Raw genomic sequence first — 19,443 nt, 5'->3', positions numbered from 1 at the left:
CTCAGCCAGTGGGCGAACTTCTGTCCCAGTCAGCCCGCACCAGGCATGGTCCCTGCTGAGCCCTGGGCAATGGGAGGAGAAGAGGTTGGGGGAAGATCAGTCTGGAGGAGGGTGGACTTAGGGACCTAATCCCTACTAAACTCCAAGCTGAGAGCAGTGGATGAAATGTGTACAGACCCTGGGGCAGAAAAACAGGTATCCTAAGAGGACTGTCTGTAGGTGGGGAATGTAGCCTAGTCCAGTGCTGGGTGGTATTAACACAACTAATGGGATGGACAAGTAAATGAGGTGACCAGTGAGCCTGGGCAGTGGGCAGATTTTGGAGGGGAGCTGTGAGGAGCAGAATTCAGGAAGAGGAAGGGGCAGGCAGGGCTGGGTGGAGGAGGCAGGGAAGATGTCTTAAAGTTGTGGGAGGGTAGCCGAAGAATTGATGCTTTTGAACTGTGGTGTTGGAGAAGACTCTTGAGAATCCCTTGGACTGCAAGAAGATCCAACCAGTCCATCCTAAAGGAGATCAGTCCTGGGTGTTCATTGGAAGGACTGATGCTGAAGCTGAAACTCCAGTACTTTGGCCACCTCATGCGAAGAGTTGACTCATTGGAAAAGACCCTGATGCTGGGAGGGATTGGGGGCAGGAGGAGAAGGGGATGACGGAGGATGAGATGGCTGGATGGTGTCACCGACTCGATGGACATAAGTTTGAGTAAGCTCCAGGAGTTGGTGATGGACAGGTAGGCCTGGCATGCTGCGAATCATGGGGTCGCAAAGAGTTGGACATGACTGAGTGACTGAACTGAACTGAACTGAACCTGGATGTGGAGGATATGGGGTAGATTCCCTTGGTCAAAACAGAATTTGGATAGCAATGGGATATCTGTTTCCTGTTGCAACTGTAACAAATTGCCAAAACCACAGATTTTTTATTTCATGGTTCTAGAGATCAGGGTCTGAAATGAGTATTACTAGGCCAAAATCTGAGTTAAATTCACCCATTCCAGTTCATTTTAGTTCACTGATTCCTAAAATGTCAGTGTTCACTCCTGCCATCTCCTGTTTGAGCACTTCCAATTTACCTTGATTCATGGACCTAACATTCTAGGTTCCTACACAATATTGTTTTTATAGCATCAGACTTTACTTTCACCACCAGACACATCCACAACTGGGAGTTGTTTTTGCTTTGGCTCAGCCTCTTCATTCCTCCTGGAGCTATTCTCCACTCTTCTCCAGTAGCATATTGGGCACCTGCTGACCTGGGGAGTTCATCTTTCAGTGTCATATCTTTTTGCCTTTTCATACTGTTCATGAGGTTCTCAAAGCAAGAATGCTGAAGCGGTTTGCCATTCCCCTCTCCAGTGGACCACGTTTTGTCAGAACTCTCCACTATGACCCGTCTATCTTGGGCTAAAATCAGGATATTGGCAGGGCTGCCTGTCTCCTGGAGGTTTGAGAAGAGACTCTGTTTCTTTTTCGCAAAGGCAGCCATAGTCCTTGGCTCATGGCCCCCACTCCCTTCTTCAGCGTTGGCAATAGTAGTCAAGTTCTCGCTTGACATCACTCTGACCTCTTCCCTCTCCTGCCTCCTTCCTCCACATTTAAGGGCCTTAGGGATTACATTGGACCAACCTAGATAATTTAGGATAGTTGTTGTCATTGTTTAGTTGCTAAATCGTGTACGACTCTTTGTCACCCCGTGAAATCCAGAATGCCAGGCTTCCCTGTCCTTCTCTGTCTTCTGCAGTTTGCTCAAACTCATGTCCGTTGAGTCAGTGATGCCATCCAACCATCTCATCCTCCATCACGCCCTTCTCCTCCTGCCCTCAATTTTTCCAGCATAAAGTCTTTTCCAATGAGTCAGCTCTTCACATCAAGTGGCCAAATATTGGAGCTTCAGCTTCACCATCAGTCCTCCCAGTGAATATTCAGGGTTGATTTCCTTTAGGATTGACTGGTTTGATCTCCTTGCTCTCCAAGGGACTCTCAAGAGTCTTCTCCAGCACTTCTCCAGTCTTTCTCCAGCTTGAAAGTATCAATTCTTTGGCAACAATTTTAAGGTCAGCTGATCAACAACCTTGATTCCTTCTGCACCTTAATTTACCTTTTCCATGTAGATCACCATATTCACAGGTTCTGGGGATTAGGGCATGGACAGCTTTGGGCACCTTTGTTCTGCCCACTGTAGATGGTAGGAGGGATGATGAAGAAAGGGGACCCAGAGGAAAGTGGAGGTGAGTTTAAGGCCAACAAGAAGCTACTTTATATTCTTAAGCAAAAGAAGGCCATGCTTCAGTGAGGGACTGGGGCTGACCTCTGTTCAAAGGGTTATCCTGAGATCATTTTCCAGACTCAGAACAATGGAGTCACGTTCTGGCTGATGGCTTGCAGACCATAATGTGTTATTGTTCTCTGCTGATGGCAGTATACCAACCTGAAGGAGGCCATGGCTGGCGCCAGAGTGAGGGGGCCCAGCCCTCGGGGATGCCCAGGTCAGCTGGCGGCTGGAGACTTCCCAAGAGGCTGGATAGGTCATGACATTCTGGCTGTGAGGCATGGAGAGCTGCTGAGTGTCTCCTCTGCTCTGAATGGTGAGGTTGCTCCTTCTGGGCAGGGCTGAAGGGTAAGGGGGCCAACAGGTAGGACAAGTCTTTAGGGCAGTCTCAGGAACTGGCTGGGACTCGGGCTGCTGAGGAGGGAAGCAGAGCATAGTGGAGGCAGGGATAGGGTCATCGTGAAAGAAGCTTTTGTTCATTCCTTGGCACGTACCATGCCTGGGGAGGTGATGGATCAGTGGAGAACACGGAGGCCTATAGGTCCAGACAGTTGAGAAGTTCCATCTTGTTGGGGCATTGTGGTGTTGATGGCTCTAATGGTTCCTCCAGAATTTTCTCATGGGTAGGGCTTGAAGTTTAGAAACTATGATCTAGTTAGAGAGAGGCAATGGTATGGCAGACCTGTCTCAGAGCCGGTTTGCCTGGGAGCACATGGTTTTTTATTTAGGTGGTATGGTCTTTTCTGGGGGGCCCTGTCTGGGAGTCTTGGCTATGGAGCTTCAGGGCTGGGAGAGATGAGAAACATGAGAAAGGAAAGGAAAAGATGAAGGTTGAATCAAGACACCAGTCCACACACGAGATTGTCAGACATGTCTGGGCCCTCTGGAAGAGACTCCGCTAGAGGCCTGTGAGCCTTTGTCTAGTGTCTGGTGCTAGGGAAGTAGGCAGAGGAACAGCAGTAGGCGAGAAGTGTGGCAGTAGGCCAAGCTTCATCCCTAGGAGCATTGTACAGCGTGATCCCAACTCACTGGAACCTTGCCCCAGGGTCCCAGCTGCTTTACCCCAGGTTCTGACAGCCCAGAGAGGGGAAGGGTCTCCCTAAGGATTCACTCCCCTATCATCCCTATCACCACTCAACGCTAGAGCTTCTCCCTTGGGGTTGCTGGAAGATGCTGAGAAAACTGACTGCCAAGTCATCTAGCAACCTTCTAAGGCCCTCTGTGTTTGCTGTCCTCACAGGCTGGCTGGGGACCAGAGTCTCAGCTAAAGGCCTCCTCTTCAGGGTCAAGTCAGGGTCATGGGTCAACAACCTGAGTATCCACAGTGGTTAGGACACACACTTGTTTAGGTTCCTATCTAGGCTCTGTCACTTACCATTTACTTAACTCCTGTGAGCCTCAGTTTCCTTATCTGAAAAATAGGGATAATGAATAATAGTCCCATCTCCTGGGGTGAATGAGGATTATGTAAATTGATATCTCCAGAACCATGCTAGGCACACTGTCAGTGCTCTGTAAGTGTGGCTGTTGTTACTGTCTTTTATCATGCCACAGAGTACATCTTGGGCACTGATCCAACCTATATATTGAGCTGCTTTAGGATCATGGAGTTTCAGAGAGATACCCCCTCCAGCAATCATCAGATATGTCTCTCCCATTTGGAAGAGACTGTCTGAGAAAGTATCCGGGTCTTTGCCTCATGTTTTGTGGGAAGTCAGGACATAGAGAGAGAGACAGATCCAGCACTCATCATAGCTACCCCTCTTAGCATGAAAGAAGGGGAGTGGGTAGCTCAGAAGTGAGGGTATGGATGGATGCCCCTGGGTGGGGAACAGAGTCGAGAACGAACAGCCATGGGTAACTAGGGGTGGGTGATTGGAGTGGGGAGCCCTTGAATATGTTTCAGAGGATACAATTTGTCTAGAGGCAGCGGAGAGCACGGTGGGGCTCTGAACACTGGCACACAGGAGTGACGTGTGAATTCTCACTCAGCAGAAGGAGGGGGTGGGGAGAGGGACAGGAGAGAAAGGACGTCCCATCAACCATTCCTCCTCTTCTCATCTGTGGTCAGAACCACAGCCTGTGGGACCTGGCAGCCTGGCACAGGCAAGGGCCCTGGGGAAGGGCTCCTGTGCTGACTTCGGCTGAGGCTGGTCTCGCCCTGGAAAGGCGGGTCAATGTCAGAAGCTGTCAGGGCTCTGGATGAGACTGAGGTGGAAAGCAGTAAAACTGCATCACCCATAAGCAGTCATTGGTCGGCACCCCCTGATACACACACACCTCCTTCCACACGGGCCAGGGAAAGTGCCTCTGAAGGGGGTCGACATGCAGCTTTGAGTGCGGTGTGCATGGGCTCTTTCTGGGGTGCTGGTGAGGCAGTGCTGGCTTGAGCACAGCCTGGCTTGGCCCTGGTTCTGACCGTAGCAGGATGATGGGTTCTAGATTAGGATCCCCCTGCTCTGCACTCAGCTTTCTCATCTAGGAATGGATCACTGGTAGAAATCTGGGCGTGGCTGGGCAGGGGGGGATTGGGGTAAGAATCAGAGACAGAAGATGCCCACAGGCAAGTCTGGCCAAGGCTTTCCTGTGACGACTTGTGGGAACTGAGTTTTCCTGAAGCCAGGTCAGGCAGGATTCCCTAACCCTGCCTTGGCATGGACACTCCTGTCACTAGGCAAGTGGTATGGGTTAACCATCCTGGGCCTGGCAGGACTCAGGCTTGTCCTTAGAGCCTGTGTGTCCTTCACGGGCCTGTCGTGTTCATGGCTGTACACCCTTCTGTAGGCTAGTGCATGGCATCCCCATGACTGCTCTAAACACATGTGCTGGATGAAGAAACGATCAAATGACTGGTGCACGTGTTCCTGCGCTCTTTTCTCAAGTATCTTGACACGGTGTCTTTCTTGGCAAAACTAACCTGTTTTCACGAGACCTGGACAGTGCCTGTTGGTCCGTGGACAGTGAGCAAGGCCAGCAGTTTGTGTGCACAGGGGATGTGAAGGAGCTGAGGATGCGTGCAGAGGGTGCAACTGGGCTGGGAAGGCGTCCATTTGCCCCGGGACTGTCCAATCTCCAGGTGTGTTTCTGAAACCAGCCCTGGGAGGAATGACATCTCCAGCCTCTGCACTGTTGTCTCTTTTTCTTCCCCCAAATCATATCATCACCATCTGTACTCATGCTGCAGTGATGGGAGCTCAACACCTTGGAGATGGAAACAAAGACTCGGTCCCTGCACCTGGGCCTCTGTCCTTAGGATGAGGAAGCCATCCACCAAGCAACTCTCATCACCACCTCCATCTTTCCATCCCTGGGTGACAAGCTGCTAGTATGCTGGGAGTAGAAAGAAGCAGGGGGAAAAAGCCATGGGGAGATTAAGGGTGTGAAAAAGTTTCCCGGCATGCCTCTGACCCCATAAGGATAGAAGCCTGGTGTGAATGAATCGTGTCCCCGTCTCTCCATTGTAGAGAAAGTCTGCAGACTCCCAGAGGATCGGGTACACCCACACCCACGTGTAAGGAACAAAGCAAAGGCCAAAAAAATGGTAAAAGCCCTTCTTTGCAATTTTAGATTCACTGATGCAGAGTTTGTAGGACAGTGTCTGATGTACAGTAATTTTTATGAGTGTTTATTAAAAGAAAAATAAAACCTCCCTCCATGAGAAAGCAAAACCCAGAGGTTTTTCCTGCTTATCCCTTTTTCAGTCCCTCTGACTAATTAAAGTATTTGTTGATTTCCAGCCCATAGTTTCAATCAACCAAGGGGGATTTTCAAAGGCTTTGGTATGCCATTGGCAAAACACCCTTCCAATGAAGGAAGAACATTCCACAGACCTGCAGGGACCTGTCGGAGGGAGGCTGAGAGCTCTGTTGTGTGGCTCTCACCCCACAAGAGCCAATCTCTCACTCAGTCTGAAAGGTGGGGGCTGAGGCTGCTCCCCACAACCCCCTGCATGCGGGCCCCACCCTTCCTGCCAATCCCGGCCAGCTTCAAATTACAATTCCTCCTCCAGTGAGCGAAGACCCTTTTTCTGCTGCTTCTCCCAGCACCAGTGAGCGAAGCCGAGGTGAGATGTTGGGCTTCCTGTCCCAGGTTCCAGCAATTCAAAGGCTGGATTAAGACCAAGGCCCAGCACAGGGTGGGGCCATGGGCTTTTGTACCCATGCTGGGACCCACAATTTGTGTTCACGTCCAAAGGCCCCCTTGTCACCATGATCCAAATAATGGCAACAGGGTACCCCTCTACAGCTGCTTCAAAGCCAAGAGAGACTGGTTCCTTTTCTAGTAGATTTTTGCATTTCTACCTGGGCCTCTTCTCAGATGTGGGCTCTGGAGAGTCCTAGAGAGGCAGGGTGGCACTTGAAGCATCACAAGGCAGCCGCCACCAGCGGTGGTCACGTGGGGAGGGATGGAGGATCCTCCTCATCCCACTGTCCACAGAGGGGCATCTCCTCTCTGCCCCTGCAGTTCTGAAAATCCTGAATCTGAGATCAAAGCTGGGACCCAGAGTTCCCGCCGACTTTGGGTGGAGGCAGGAGAATTCTTCCCTCAGTTCCTCCCCGAGGCTAGGGCTTTGTAGGGAGTTGCGAAGGCTGGCTCTGGGCTCCGTCTGCCCTTCCCCATCTTGCTGGATCTGGCTCCAAGCCCTCTCGGATGAGGCTGCCAACTGTCATCCAATGAATAGATGACTCATGCCTCAACCATTGTTCCCTGCTCTTTGTGCTGAATATGCATGGGATAGAAGGTTCTCAAAAATGGGGACACTGCCTCTTTCTTTCTCTCCTGGAGGGGGACGTGGGGGCTGGGGCTGAGGGCGGGAGGCGGGGGATGAAGGGAAGTCCAAGGAATGAAGAGTCATGAACTCTGTCCTCAGAGGATGCCCAGGCTAAAGGAGATAAGAGATCTACTCTCTGGACAGGAAACCAGGGACAGAAGTGTGTGGACAGGACCCTGAGACTCAGGATGGGGCTAGGGAGGGCCTTCCACAATGACCTAGGGAAGGGAGATGACCTTACGTCTGTCAATTCAATTCAGAACTGTTTGCTGGGCAGTATTGGTGTCCCCAGCTGGGCTGAGTGTGTGGCGATGCCAAGGCGAGCCAGACATGCTCCCTAAACTGGGGGAGTCTATTGTCTGGGGAGACCTGCAGGCCATATGCAAAACCATTTCCCATTAAATTCATCCATCGCATGGTCTTCTATGAAAGGCACCCAAAGAGTGGTGGGGGCCCCATGGAGGTAGCCCTGGGCTGGGATCATGGGATTTGCCTAGTCCTTGTTCTACTGTCACCTGGACCAGTCCTACCCCCTGCCTGGTGTGTGAGATGTGTCCCTGTGGATGAAATGCTGCACATATTCTGTGTTCTCAGACCTCGTGAGGATGGACAGGGCAGTCACCCCCGTCCCCTTCTGACACAGAGACCAGCAGGGCCAGCCACTGCAGTTCCCTCAGTCTTGCACTCGTCTCTTGCTGGAAAATGATGCCTGGAGAAGCTAATTACTATGTCCTGCCAAGCCTTGATAACTCTCTCTGTAGGTGCCTGCAGAGAGGCTCAGGGAGCTCTGTGTAATCTCCCTCTTCCTGCCAGGCTGAAATTCCAGCCTGGGGTGGGACTCTCCTGCACTGCAGTGATGCTGGTCCCTGGTTCCCCAGGGGAGCATCTCCACTCTGGCACTGTGGGGGTGGAGGGGAAGGGGTGGTGCGGGGGTGGCCTTATCTGCTCGGGGGAGAATTCCCACAGAGAGAGGTGCTTTTTCCCCAGCGAGGCACCCAAACACGCCCGACCACATTGATTTGCCACCCACACCCCTTTGGTCCCTGGCATCTGAATCTGAACTTGGCACACTCCAGCCCTTCTCAGACTGGCCAGAATGCATTCCTGTTCCCCCAAGTTCTTCTCCTTCCTGGACGAGGAGGAATGGAGAGAAAAGAATGTCCCAGTGTCTTGGGAGGGTGGGGCTTCCTCAAGGGCAGCGGAGACTAGACTCAGGTCATGTGGGTGGGGGGTGGGGGGTGGGGGGCAGGGAGTAGGAGGGACCATGCCCTGGTGGTGACTTCCAGGGGAGAGAGAGGACTCATGCTAGGAGTTCCCAGATAGCCGCTGCTGTTCTGTTGGGGAATGAGGGTCTACCCCTATGTCTCAGGGACCCCAAGATACTCATGTTTGTTCCGTGAGAGGCAAGTGCGAAATTGGCAAGCTCTGTAAAAGTCACCTTTGAGTGCCTAAGGAATTCTCTAGGGAGGGAGGCAACAAAACGTCATTCATTGCCCAAGACTTATAAGGCCAACTCTGGCCATTGATCTGTCTGTCTGTCTGTCTGGATTTACCTGGCCACTGCTGTTTTCTCATCACAGCCTCAGGTGAACAATCGCCTCTTGGCTGATCCCCAGCGGCTCCTAGTCATTTTCTCACAGCCGTGGCTGCCTTGTGGCTGCCTGCAGGCCCTGACTAGAGGTTCCTAAGCCATGACGGGGTCCTTATTCCTTTACTCATGAGAACAGAGCCGCTCAGTCCCGCGGCTTCAAACCCATCCCTACCCTACCCCTGCCTCCAGCCTTAGCCTAGGGATCGCCCCTACCCCAACAACTCTTAATGACCCAAGCACTGCCTGAGATTCCTATTTCTGTTCTGACAAGGCAGATACAAGGCCCCACTCAGATCTGCAGCCAAAAAGAGTGGGTGTAATTTAAGACAGAAATTTGTAAAAACCCAACCTTTTCCTGCATCTAATACCATAGCCCACCTGGACAAGCTTTGCAGAGAGGACTAACTGGGAGCTGGGCTGAGGGTGCTCCCTAAAACAACTGGCAGATAGTCAGGCCAGCTGCCTGGTTACCCAAACCTGTCCCTTCTAGTCTCTCTGGCAGGATGATCCATAGATTTAGAACTCCTTTTCCATCTCCCTGGCCCTGAAGGAGGGTTCAGGCTGGAGCTGAGAGAAAGCCCAGCAATTCCCGCTGCTTGGAACGGGGTGGTTCGCCGTTATAACAGGCTGGCCGACTCTCGACATGTTCCTGACGAGATTAGGAACTTCTGCAGGTATGTGTTTGTGGCAGCCTTCAGCCTGTATCAACAGATACGATGACTCATTTCTTCCCTAGTGGAATCACCAAGGGCTTGCTGGAACACACCTGGGGGGCCAGGGAGCGGGCAGAGCAGCTCCCCCTGAAGAGAGACGTGACTGCCAGGAGGAGTCACAGGATTCTGGGGGAGGGATTGATGGCAGGGGTCCTGGGTTTGCTAAGCCCCCTCTGGGGCCTGCCTGGGCCAAAGGGCAAGGAAAAAGTTCAATGCTGCAGAAAAGGCTGAATTAGGAGGCGTTGTGGTGAGATGGGTCTGTCCCTGCAGAGAGCAAAGTGGGATAGACCGGGGGCTGAGGGTATCCCACAGTCTCTGTTTCTAGAACTTGGTTCTTAGGGAGACTTTCTGGCCCAAACCTTGCAGGAGAATCTGCCCAGCGGACTCTGGTATGACTGTGCCTCCTCTAAGAAACGGAGTTTTGCAGGAAATGATGGAAGTCTATTTTCCCCTCTGGCACCGAGTTCAGGCCACAGCTGGCTTTCCAAGAGCTGAAGTCCCTGAAGCAAGCTCTCCCTAGAGGAGTAAGCAGAACAGACCACTGCCAGTGGAGGACTTGCTCTGCATCCCGTTCGTGGACAGTGTGCAATGTGCTGTGATGTTTGATGACATCCCTGGTCCTGGAAGGCTCCTTCAGGACCTTGGCCACATGCCCCCTTGCTTCCCAGCACCCTTCTTTGGGCTACTCACAGCCCTAGGCCCCGGCTGTAAAGAAAGATTTGCTGGCAGCATGGCCTATTTGCTGCCAAGACATCAGGGCTCCGAGGCAAGTTTATCCCTAGCTGAGCAGAGCCTGCCAGGAAGACAGCGTTTGCACCCCACACGGCTCCGCAGGTGTGCCGGTGAGCTCACAGCTGCCCCCCAGGCATGCCCAGCCCACTTAATCATTCACAGCTCGACAACTCTCCCGCCCAACCCAGGTCTAGAGGATAAAAGCAGGGCTTGCGGCTCCCAGGTAACAGAGCCGCCTTCTGCGTCCTGTCCCGCTCTGCTCCTTCTCTCCAGCACCTCCTGACCGCCAGTTCCCGCTACTCTTAACTCCACTAGGAACCAGCCATCATGTCTCGCCAGTCAACCGTGTCCTTCCGGAGCGGGGGCAGCCGCAGCTTCAGCACTGCCTCTGCCATCACCCCGTCCGTCTCCCGCACCAGTTTCACCTCCGTGTCCCGGTCTGGGGGTGGCGGCGGTGGCGGCTTTGGCAGGGTCAGCCTCGGGGGTGCTTACGGTGCCGGTGGCTTTGGCAGTCGGAGCCTCTACAACCTGGGGGGCTCCAAGAGGATTTCCATCAGTGCCAGCGGAGGTGGCTTCAGGAACCGATTTGGTGCTGGTGCTGGAGGCGGCTATGGCTTTGGAGGTGGAGCCGGGAGTGGATTTGGTTTTGGCGGTGGAGCTGGCGGTGGTGGCTTTGGGCTCGGTGGTGGAGCTGGCTTTGGAGGTGGCTTCGGTGGTGCTGGCTTTCCGGTCTGTCCCCCTGGAGGCATCCAAGAGGTGACCGTCAACCAGAGTCTCCTGACTCCCCTCAACCTGCAAATCGACCCCACCATCCAGCGGGTGAGGACTGAGGAGCGGGAGCAGATCAAGACCCTCAACAACAAGTTTGCCTCCTTCATCGACAAGGTGAGAACTGATTCTTGGTGGAAAACCACCATGAGTATGGGATATGTGCTAAAGGAAGTGGGAAGAGGGGAGATTTCCCGACCTTGTATCAATATCTTCCCATGTTTTTCTCTTTGTTTCTGTGTCCTGGATTTGTGGCCCACTTTCTTAATTAGACTGGCAACTTGGAAGAGAGGGTCTTAATTCATCCCCTTCAGAGCTGACTCCCTGAAGGCTCTTTGCTGGCTGTTGGGAAGAGAGATGCATTCTGTGCTCCATGTAACGGGGCTGATTGCATAGAAAGGTGGATGAGTTCACTGGACAGTAGCCTGAGTGTCTTTACAGCTCCCCCTGCCCTGGGCCACTCTTTGCCCAGCCACAGCCCTGAATTTGTGCCTTGAATAAGTGTCCTGTCTGTCCTAGAAGAGTGAGTTTAGATGCTTCACTCTGGATCTGTCCTCTTCAGCCCAGGTCCAAGTACTGCCCATGCGAAGATTTAGGGGGACAGCATGAGAAGGGAGGAAAACTGGAAAGTTGATCATTGAAACATGAAATTCAGATGTCTCCATCTTCAAACTCTGCCCCCTCCAGGTGCGGTTCCTGGAGCAGCAGAACAAGGTCCTGGACACCAAGTGGACCCTGCTGCAGGAACAGGGCACCAAGACCGTGAGGCAGAACCTGGAGCCTTTGTTTGAGCAGTACATCAACAACCTCAGGAGGCAGCTGGATAGTATCCTTGGGGAGAGAGGCCGCCTGGACTCGGAGCTCAGGAACATGCAGGACTTGGTGGAGGACTTCAAGAACAAGTGAGCTGGGGTAGAATGGAGACAGAGCGAGTCTTTGCACCAGATATACTTTATAACCAGGCCACTGCTTATGCCTTTCCCAAGGACTCAAAGCAGATACACTTCACGGACATCTAAAGTGCTGGGAAAAAAATCAGGTCCATGTTTAGAAAGTTCTAGCTGCAAGCTCAGTCCCTCTGCAAGATACTTAGCCTCCAGCCAGAGTAACAAGCTCAGGGCCCTTGGCATGACCTGGTGAAAAAAGCAGTCATGTAATCCTTGCTTTGGGGGACCTTCCTCCCCAGTACACTCAAAGTACACAACATGAACTTTTTGATGGATTCCCCTCAAAGCAGGAACTGATGATATAACCTAGGTTGGTCTAAGGACTAAACAATTTCTTTAGTCCTTATGAACCAGCAGCTGGGCTGCTAGTTTTTTGTTTTTCAAAGGCCGTGAAAGCTGAAAAAACAAAGCACTAGAGATATGGACTAGATGTGGAATTTGAATGAAGCCGTATAGTTTTTCTACAGGAATGTTCCTGAAGTGACTGAATCACAGCATTAATAGAATAGATATCTGCTAGGCAATTACAGAGAAAGCAGTGTCCTAATGGGTAGGGAGCTTGCCCAAATATTCTTGCTCCTGGTGTCCCTCCCTCTCTGTCCATATGATGTGAGAGGCCTCTTCCAGTGGGAAGGTAGGCTCACAGTTGACCATGTGCAGTATAGGCCCTAGGCCTCATCCTCTGATAAGCACTTCCCATTCCTTTTTACACCAGGTATGAAGATGAAATCAACAAGCGTACCACTGCCGAGAATGAGTTTGTGATGCTGAAGAAGGTATGTGGGTAGCAGAGAAACTGTCGCCTGTGGTTATGCTCATTTAAGGTGTTGTTCATTTAAGTCAGGGTGGAAATGGGGTGCGGAGCCAACCATCCATGTTTGTCTAGGATGTGGACGCTGCCTACATGAACAAAGTGGAACTAGAGGCCAAGGTCGATGCACTGATGGACGAGATCAACTTCATGAAGATGTTCTTTGACGCGGTAAGAATTGTCCCCCGTTCAGGAGCCGAGAGATGGTCACTGGGACATCACCAGGGATTAGGGTCTCTAGGATTAAGTGACTTTCAGTGGTTCCTATGGCATGGGCACATATTTGTTTTTTCTACTCTTTCAGTACTATTCACACTTTATTACTTAATAAAGCTAATTCTCTCTCTTTTCTTAAGTCAAATTTAAAGCAAAAGACCTCTACAATAATCAGTCTGCAGAGTGAGATTTAGAGTGAGTTATTAGAAGCCCAGGTATACTTTTCCTGGCCATCTCCCTTTTCTGGAATACCATCCTGTCTCTGCTAACTCCCAGCATGGCAAACCACACCATCAGGTTCTTTTCAGATCAGTTTTGACCTAAGAGTCAAGTCTGAGAGGTTACATGGTAGAGGTTTCTTGATGTTCAGAGTTATTAAATTTAAAATATAGATTTAGTAGTGATTTAAATTATTTATTAACTGACCTGAGTTTTTCATTAATAGGTAGGAGGTTATTATTTTTTTTCTCAAGTTGACATAGGACAATGAATAGAAGATTTGAATGGAATGATGTTAAATAAAATGGACTCACATGATTGACTTCAAATCTCCCTGCAGGAGCTGTCCCAGATGCAGACACACGTCTCAGACACATCTGTGGTCCTGTCCATGGACAACAACCGCAGCCTGGACTTGGACAGCATCATTGCTGAGGTCAAGGCCCAGTACGAGGACATTGCCAACCGCAGCCGCACAGAAGCTGAGTCCTGGTACCAGACCAAGGTGGGTGCTATGGCCAAGTGTCCTGAATGAGGGAAGGACACACGTCGAGGATTCCAGGCCTTGACCAAAGGCTAAGGATGGGGCTCCTGAGACCTGCTGAGGCCTATTGGGAGGAGTTATGAGACATGCATACATCTGCCACATAAATTCTGCCACCTTAAAGAGACTCTCACTGACTTTCACACCAGTGTCTACAGAAAAGCAAAGGGGCTAAAGAGGAAACTATCTAAGACCAGCTCCAGGCTCCCAAAAACTATGCCACTTACCACCTTGTGGTAGCTCCTACCGGTGAACTTGGGGAAGTGTTTCCACCCTTGTGTAATGGACTCTTTCTTCTTTCCCATTGTCATCAGTATGAGGAGCTGCAGCAGACTGCAGGTCGCCATGGCGATGATCTCCGTAACACCAAGCATGAGATCTCTGAGATGAACAGGATGATCCAGAGGCTGAGATCCGAGATCGACAACGTTAAGAAACAGGTAGGGAAAGAAGACAGGGAAGGAGCTTGAGTTCTTAAAGGGGAACCGACTTTGTTTTACTTTCTAAACATACACACACAGAGCTGGAGCAGGTACCAGCACTTCAGTGTTCCACCATCCACAATGACCAGGGCAAATGTGCGGGCTTCTCGCTGCAATCTCGGAAAGAGACACCTTAGGCCCAGGTGAGCCTCTACAGTGTCCCCACCCTTCCTTCCTTCCCCTCTAGTGTGCCAACCTGCAGAACGCCATCGCTGATGCTGAGCAGCGTGGGGAGCTGGCCCTCAAGGATGCCAGGAGCAAGCTGGCAGAGCTCGAGGACGCCCTACAGAAGGCCAAGCAGGACATGGCACGTCTGCTGAGGGAGTACCAGGAGCTGATGAACACCAAGCTGGCCCTGGACGTGGAGATCGCCACCTACAGGAAGCTGCTGGAGGGCGAGGAGTGCAGGTGGGTGACACGGCTGACATCGCGAATCCACAGTGGCCTCACTGTTTTGTTTGATAAAGTAGAGCTTCTACTCCACTACCGGGTGTCAAAACACACACACAGGTGGCCACTACCTTATACCTGATGATTATCCATCATGAATTCAATGATCCAAACCAGCCCAATCTGACACATGGACATACAGCTGACCTACACAATGTGACCTCACCTCACTGTTCTGACCCACCACCAGTATTCTTCGATGCTGCCTCTCCTTCAAACAACTAAGCAACCCCACACATGTCTTTCTCATTCTTCAAGTGCTTCTTCCTTCAGGAAGCCTTTCATGATTACTCCAGTTGAGTTAAACTCATCTGCCTTTGGATTCTCAAACTGCATTTTCTTCAGTCTTCTGATACTGCCCACTGCCTACTTCCTCCTTGACGTATCTCTGCCCAAGCCAAGTCTTCTCACAGGATGTAGCTTCTATAAGGCAACAACTGCTTCATACATATGCACAGTTCACACAGTCTCTTCCTCACATTTTCCATGTAATGGGTAGAGGAGAGTGTGAATTATAATCTTCCTTTGATAACCTGTTCCTAGGTTGAGACCTATTCCTTTGGGAAGTCTCTCCAGAGAGCTATCTCTTTCTCTAATTTAAGCAGTTTTTCAGGCATGCAGTCTCCTAGCTCAGAGAACAAGCTCTAAACATAACTACGGGAGTTATCCACATAGACTACTGCTGTCTTTTGGGGGGATTTTAACTGTTATTTCAATTTTTCCCTTTCAGACTGAGTGGAGAAGGAGTTGGACCAGTCAACATCTGTAAGTAACTTTGAACAGATATTAACAATGATGACAATACAGGGTATTTGGTGCGACTCAGAGTCCCGTTGTTTCTAGCTACTAGACACACCCATCTCCCAAATGGTTGTTTAATATACTTGGTGAGAAGCAGGTGGTGCAGGGGCAAAAACACAGGTTGAGACAGGAAGCGACAGGGCTCATGTCTTATCTCCTAAAGGGTGGGCCCTGTATCTTACCCATCTTGGACTCTGTCCCCCAGCCTTGCCCTGATCCCCATTCCCTTGGGCGACTTAGCGCCGTCCCTTGCCTGTGGTGTTCACCAGCTTTCTATTAGGGAGCGTCACTAAATGACTTAGTTCTTCTGGGCTTCATCTGCAGCTGTCTAAAAGGGGCCATGTACATTGCTCACAGCAGCAGGATCAAAGAAATTAGACGCATATTACCAATCTGCCAGACTGGCCTCACCAAGTTTTTCCCTCCTTTCTCTGCAGCTGTCGTCACAAACACCGTTTCCTCAGGCTACGGTGGTGGCAGTGGCTTTGGCGGCGGCCTGGGAGGTGGCCTCGGCGGAGGCCTGGGCGGAGGTCTGGGCGGTGGTCTTGGCGGAGGCGGCAGCAGTAGCAGCTTCTACTCCAGCAGCAGCGGGGGTGTTGGCCTAGGCGGTGGGCTCAGTGTTGGGGGCCCTGGCTTCAGTGCAAGCAGTGGCCGGAGCTTGGGCTTTGGCAGTGGTGGGGGCAGCAGCTCCAGTGTCAAATTTGTCTCCACCACCTCCTCTTCTCGGAAGAGCTTCAAGAGCTAAGAGCCTGCAGCAAGTCACTGCCTCCCAAGCCCAGCAGCCGGCCGTGGCATCCATCTCTTCTAGGTGGTGTCTCAAGCCAAGTTTTCTCCTTTTCTGGAGTCTAGTCAACGAAGCCTATCGCAGACCCACATTCTTTGGTTCCTGGAAGGCCCAACCCCCAGTCTCTAGCCTGCTGTGTCCCGATTCTATGCTCTGCTCCCAAACAGCCTTTGAGTCTCTATAGCCTAGTCCTCGGTGACAGAAGAATCCAATGTTTTCCAGTATCTAAACCATCAAAATGGTGTCCTCACCCCAATCCCATCTGGTCTGACTATCTCCAGAATGTGTTCAATAAAATGCTTTCATAATATAAGCTGTTGGGAAGGACTGTTTTTTCAAGATCTACACCCAACCTAGATATTCACTGAGGGTCCATCTGTCCAGATGTGATTGGTTCCTTTGATTCACAGGGGGACAGAATGGCCTTGAAAGGAAAGTAACCATTGTGGGTGGTCCAGAGACTCCAGGAGGCACGAGAAGGGGATGCTAAAGCCTCTAGGATGAAGGACTCTCTGGAGGGCGTGAAGGGGAAGCTTCCTTGACTTGTAGCTTGTATAGATTGTAGAGCTGTTTGTTGGAGGGGGGCCCATTCAAGGTGGGCTGATTTTGCACAATGGCTTAAGTCAAATTTGTAAATGAGTAATTTGTTGCCTTGAAGCCTCCAAAAGGTATATAGATACCTTTTATAGATGTTGGTCCTGTTCTAATAATGTGGGTGCTTACAGGGTCAGTAGTTTACAGTTCCTTAATAGTGTCAGGGATGCAGGGGCCCTCGGATTAGCAAATAATTTCAGGAATTCAATGGAGGTGGGAAGAATTTGCACTATGTGCGGGATCATGGCCCATCCTCTTTTCATGAGCTTGTCTTTGCTGATCCTAAATGAGGGTGTTTAATGAATCTCTTTGAACAGGAATTCATCAGTGCAATGTCATGCCTGTGCTTCTGGTATGCATTTAAGATCTTGCCTGCAAAGACTGTGTGTGATGGCAGGGTTGCTGAGGTACCCCACCAGCATGTGGAGGGAGATGGATTGTGCCCCTTCAGAGATAAAAGCACTGTGACAAAGTGCTGTTGCAATGGGCACTGAACAGAACATTTATCAGCCAAATACACAAGAGTGAAATATTTACCACTTGCTGATTGAACAGAGCCAACAATTTCAGAAATATTGGGTATGACTTAACGGGTATGACAATGGGATTAGGATTTTGGTAACTCACTGTGAGGCATCTTTATTCTTCTCAAGTTTAAAAATAGGCCAAACTGAGTTGTTGAATGGAGAAACAGTGGGCATAATCACCCCTTCTCTAAATATATTCCCTATAATGGGTTTCACTTTTTGAAGGCCCTGTTTTCATTTACACTGGAGCATATTAACTATACCCAAAAGTCAATGGAGTGCTATTGTGACAAGCCAATTTTTACGTGTCAGGACTTAATTTAATTGTAGTGTGTTGCTCATTGGATCAGAGTGTCCATGACTACTGTGAGATATATTGGGGGTGGGGAGCAATGAGTGGGTAAGATCATGTGAAATTGAGGCAAGTCAGTAGTTCTGATAATTAAGGTGAGGTGTACTTGTTTGCTCTCTCTTTGGTGTTCAATGACTTCTTCAAGGTTACAAGGGAACCTTGTTTAAATTTAGTGAGATTACCAGTATAATTTGAGCTCCAGTATGTATTAAGGCCATGAAGATTGGCCAACTGTTGTATTTCTGCAGACATTAAAGTCAATTTAGAATCTATGTGGTAGTGGTGCAGAGCCAGTACACATCCCTTTTGATCTTTTTGATGTATAAATTCTTTTTGTAAATTTTGATTTCCAATTGGGTCAGATTGTGTGTGTGTGTGTGTGTATTTTTGTTTGTTTCCTCCCCCTGTTTTCAGGTTTATTTCTTTCCTTGCTTCCTCACTCTGATTCTCTTCCTTCCTTCTTTCCTTCCTCCCTCTCTCCTCCCACTTCCTTCTTCCCTCCCTTGCCATGCCCCCTCTCTTTTCTAGGGTTACTAGATTTACTTATGAGAAGAATTCTTGCTACCCTGCTCATATCTATAAATGTATAAGGCCTCAAATCAGTATCATCAGGGTTTGAGACTTTCCCCACAGTTGGTTTAACCCCTTACTTGTGCCACCCTGGTGCCCAATGTATTTTCCCTGGGAAAATACAGTTTTGTATGTGGGGAAATACAAATGCAAGAAGAGGATTTTCTTGGTAACAGAGGCATAGGCAGCAGCAGCAGCAAAGCATTTTGTAGGGTTCTCGTATTTACCTTTAAGAGTGTGGTCTCAGTATGCTACAGTGTAATTGCTCTTCCACCCAATGAGTGATCACCTGATAGGATCATATATTGCGTAGTCTTTCTCCTGAGTGCTTCATAGAATGCGGGCCAACGCCTGCTTAAGACACTCAAAAGTCTTCACAGGACAAGAGTCATTCCCTTGAGCTTGGCGTCAGTCATTGTTTATAAAGGAATCAAGAAACACAATTCAATATGAGACATACAGATAAGTCTGGGCTTAGACACATGACACTTTAAGGAGGGCTCCAGTCGCATAATCATCTCCAAATGACAGTGACTGAAGCTTCTGATATAAGTCAGCTAAGTCTGTAACAGAGGCCGTGATAGAATTCAGTAAATGTAGCACAAAGCAGTACACCTCAAGTGCAAGCTTGACAGAAGATGGCAACACAGCTCAAAGAGCCCACTAGCCAGAATGCTGCAGCTCAAAGTGCATATTGGCATGCTGCAAGCCAAAACAAGAAAGATCCCACCGATAGCAGTCATCATCTAGACATCTTGCTCACAACACCAATTATTGTGAACACCCTCACTCAAAATGTAGTTCCACTGTTGAGACTGATGATTTCACAAACACACACACACACACACACAGATGGTATGAAAATGACATTACTCACGTAACAGGGCTTTCTAGAAAGAGCAGGGCAGGCCTCCCAAGCGGGTTCACTATTGTTTAAAAGAGACCAGAGTGGGTTTTTTACGGTGATTAGGGATGGGGCCAAACCAAGGAACCCTGCACATACTTCAAAATTTCCACTAGTTATAAAGGAGGGATCACCCGGGCTTTCTTACCAGTTTTCTCAGGTGTAGGCAGAAGGGGAAGGGAGATGGGTGGGGCTTAGAAGCTGTCAACATTCATCAGAGTAGAAAGAATTAAATTGTACAATTCATGTTCATATCAAAAATATAAATAAATCAGAAATGAATAGCAGATAACTGGCTATACCCTCAATACAAAATAAAAAATTTAAAGGGTGAAAAAAAATTAAAATCTTCTGTTCTGCAAAAGATATTGTCAAGAGAATGAGAATTCAAGCCACAA

The 19,443-nt window shown here is 49.8% G+C and overlaps 1 protein-coding gene across 1 annotated transcript; it reads left to right on the top strand.

The window, feature by feature from the left end:
• Nucleotides 1-10,011: 10,011 nt before the first annotated feature.
• KRT5 (keratin 5) lies at nt 10,012-16,411 on the top strand. The gene is made up of 9 exons (XM_043446539.1): nt 10,012-10,961; nt 11,532-11,746; nt 12,507-12,567; nt 12,678-12,773; nt 13,378-13,542; nt 13,896-14,021; nt 14,251-14,471; nt 15,244-15,278; nt 15,752-16,411. The coding sequence occupies exons 1-9, from the start codon at nt 10,404-10,406 to the stop codon at nt 16,057-16,059; spliced, it is 1,785 nt and encodes a 594-aa protein (XP_043302474.1). The 5' UTR covers nt 10,012-10,403; the 3' UTR covers nt 16,060-16,411.
• The last annotated feature ends 3,032 nt before the right edge of the window (nt 16,412-19,443 follow it).

The sequence above is a fragment of the Cervus canadensis genome, chromosome 25 (assembly GCF_019320065.1).
Source record: "Cervus canadensis isolate Bull #8, Minnesota chromosome 25, ASM1932006v1, whole genome shotgun sequence".
Taxonomy (NCBI): domain Eukaryota; kingdom Metazoa; phylum Chordata; class Mammalia; order Artiodactyla; family Cervidae; genus Cervus; species Cervus canadensis.
This window is presented reverse-complemented; position numbering and strand designations above follow the sequence as displayed.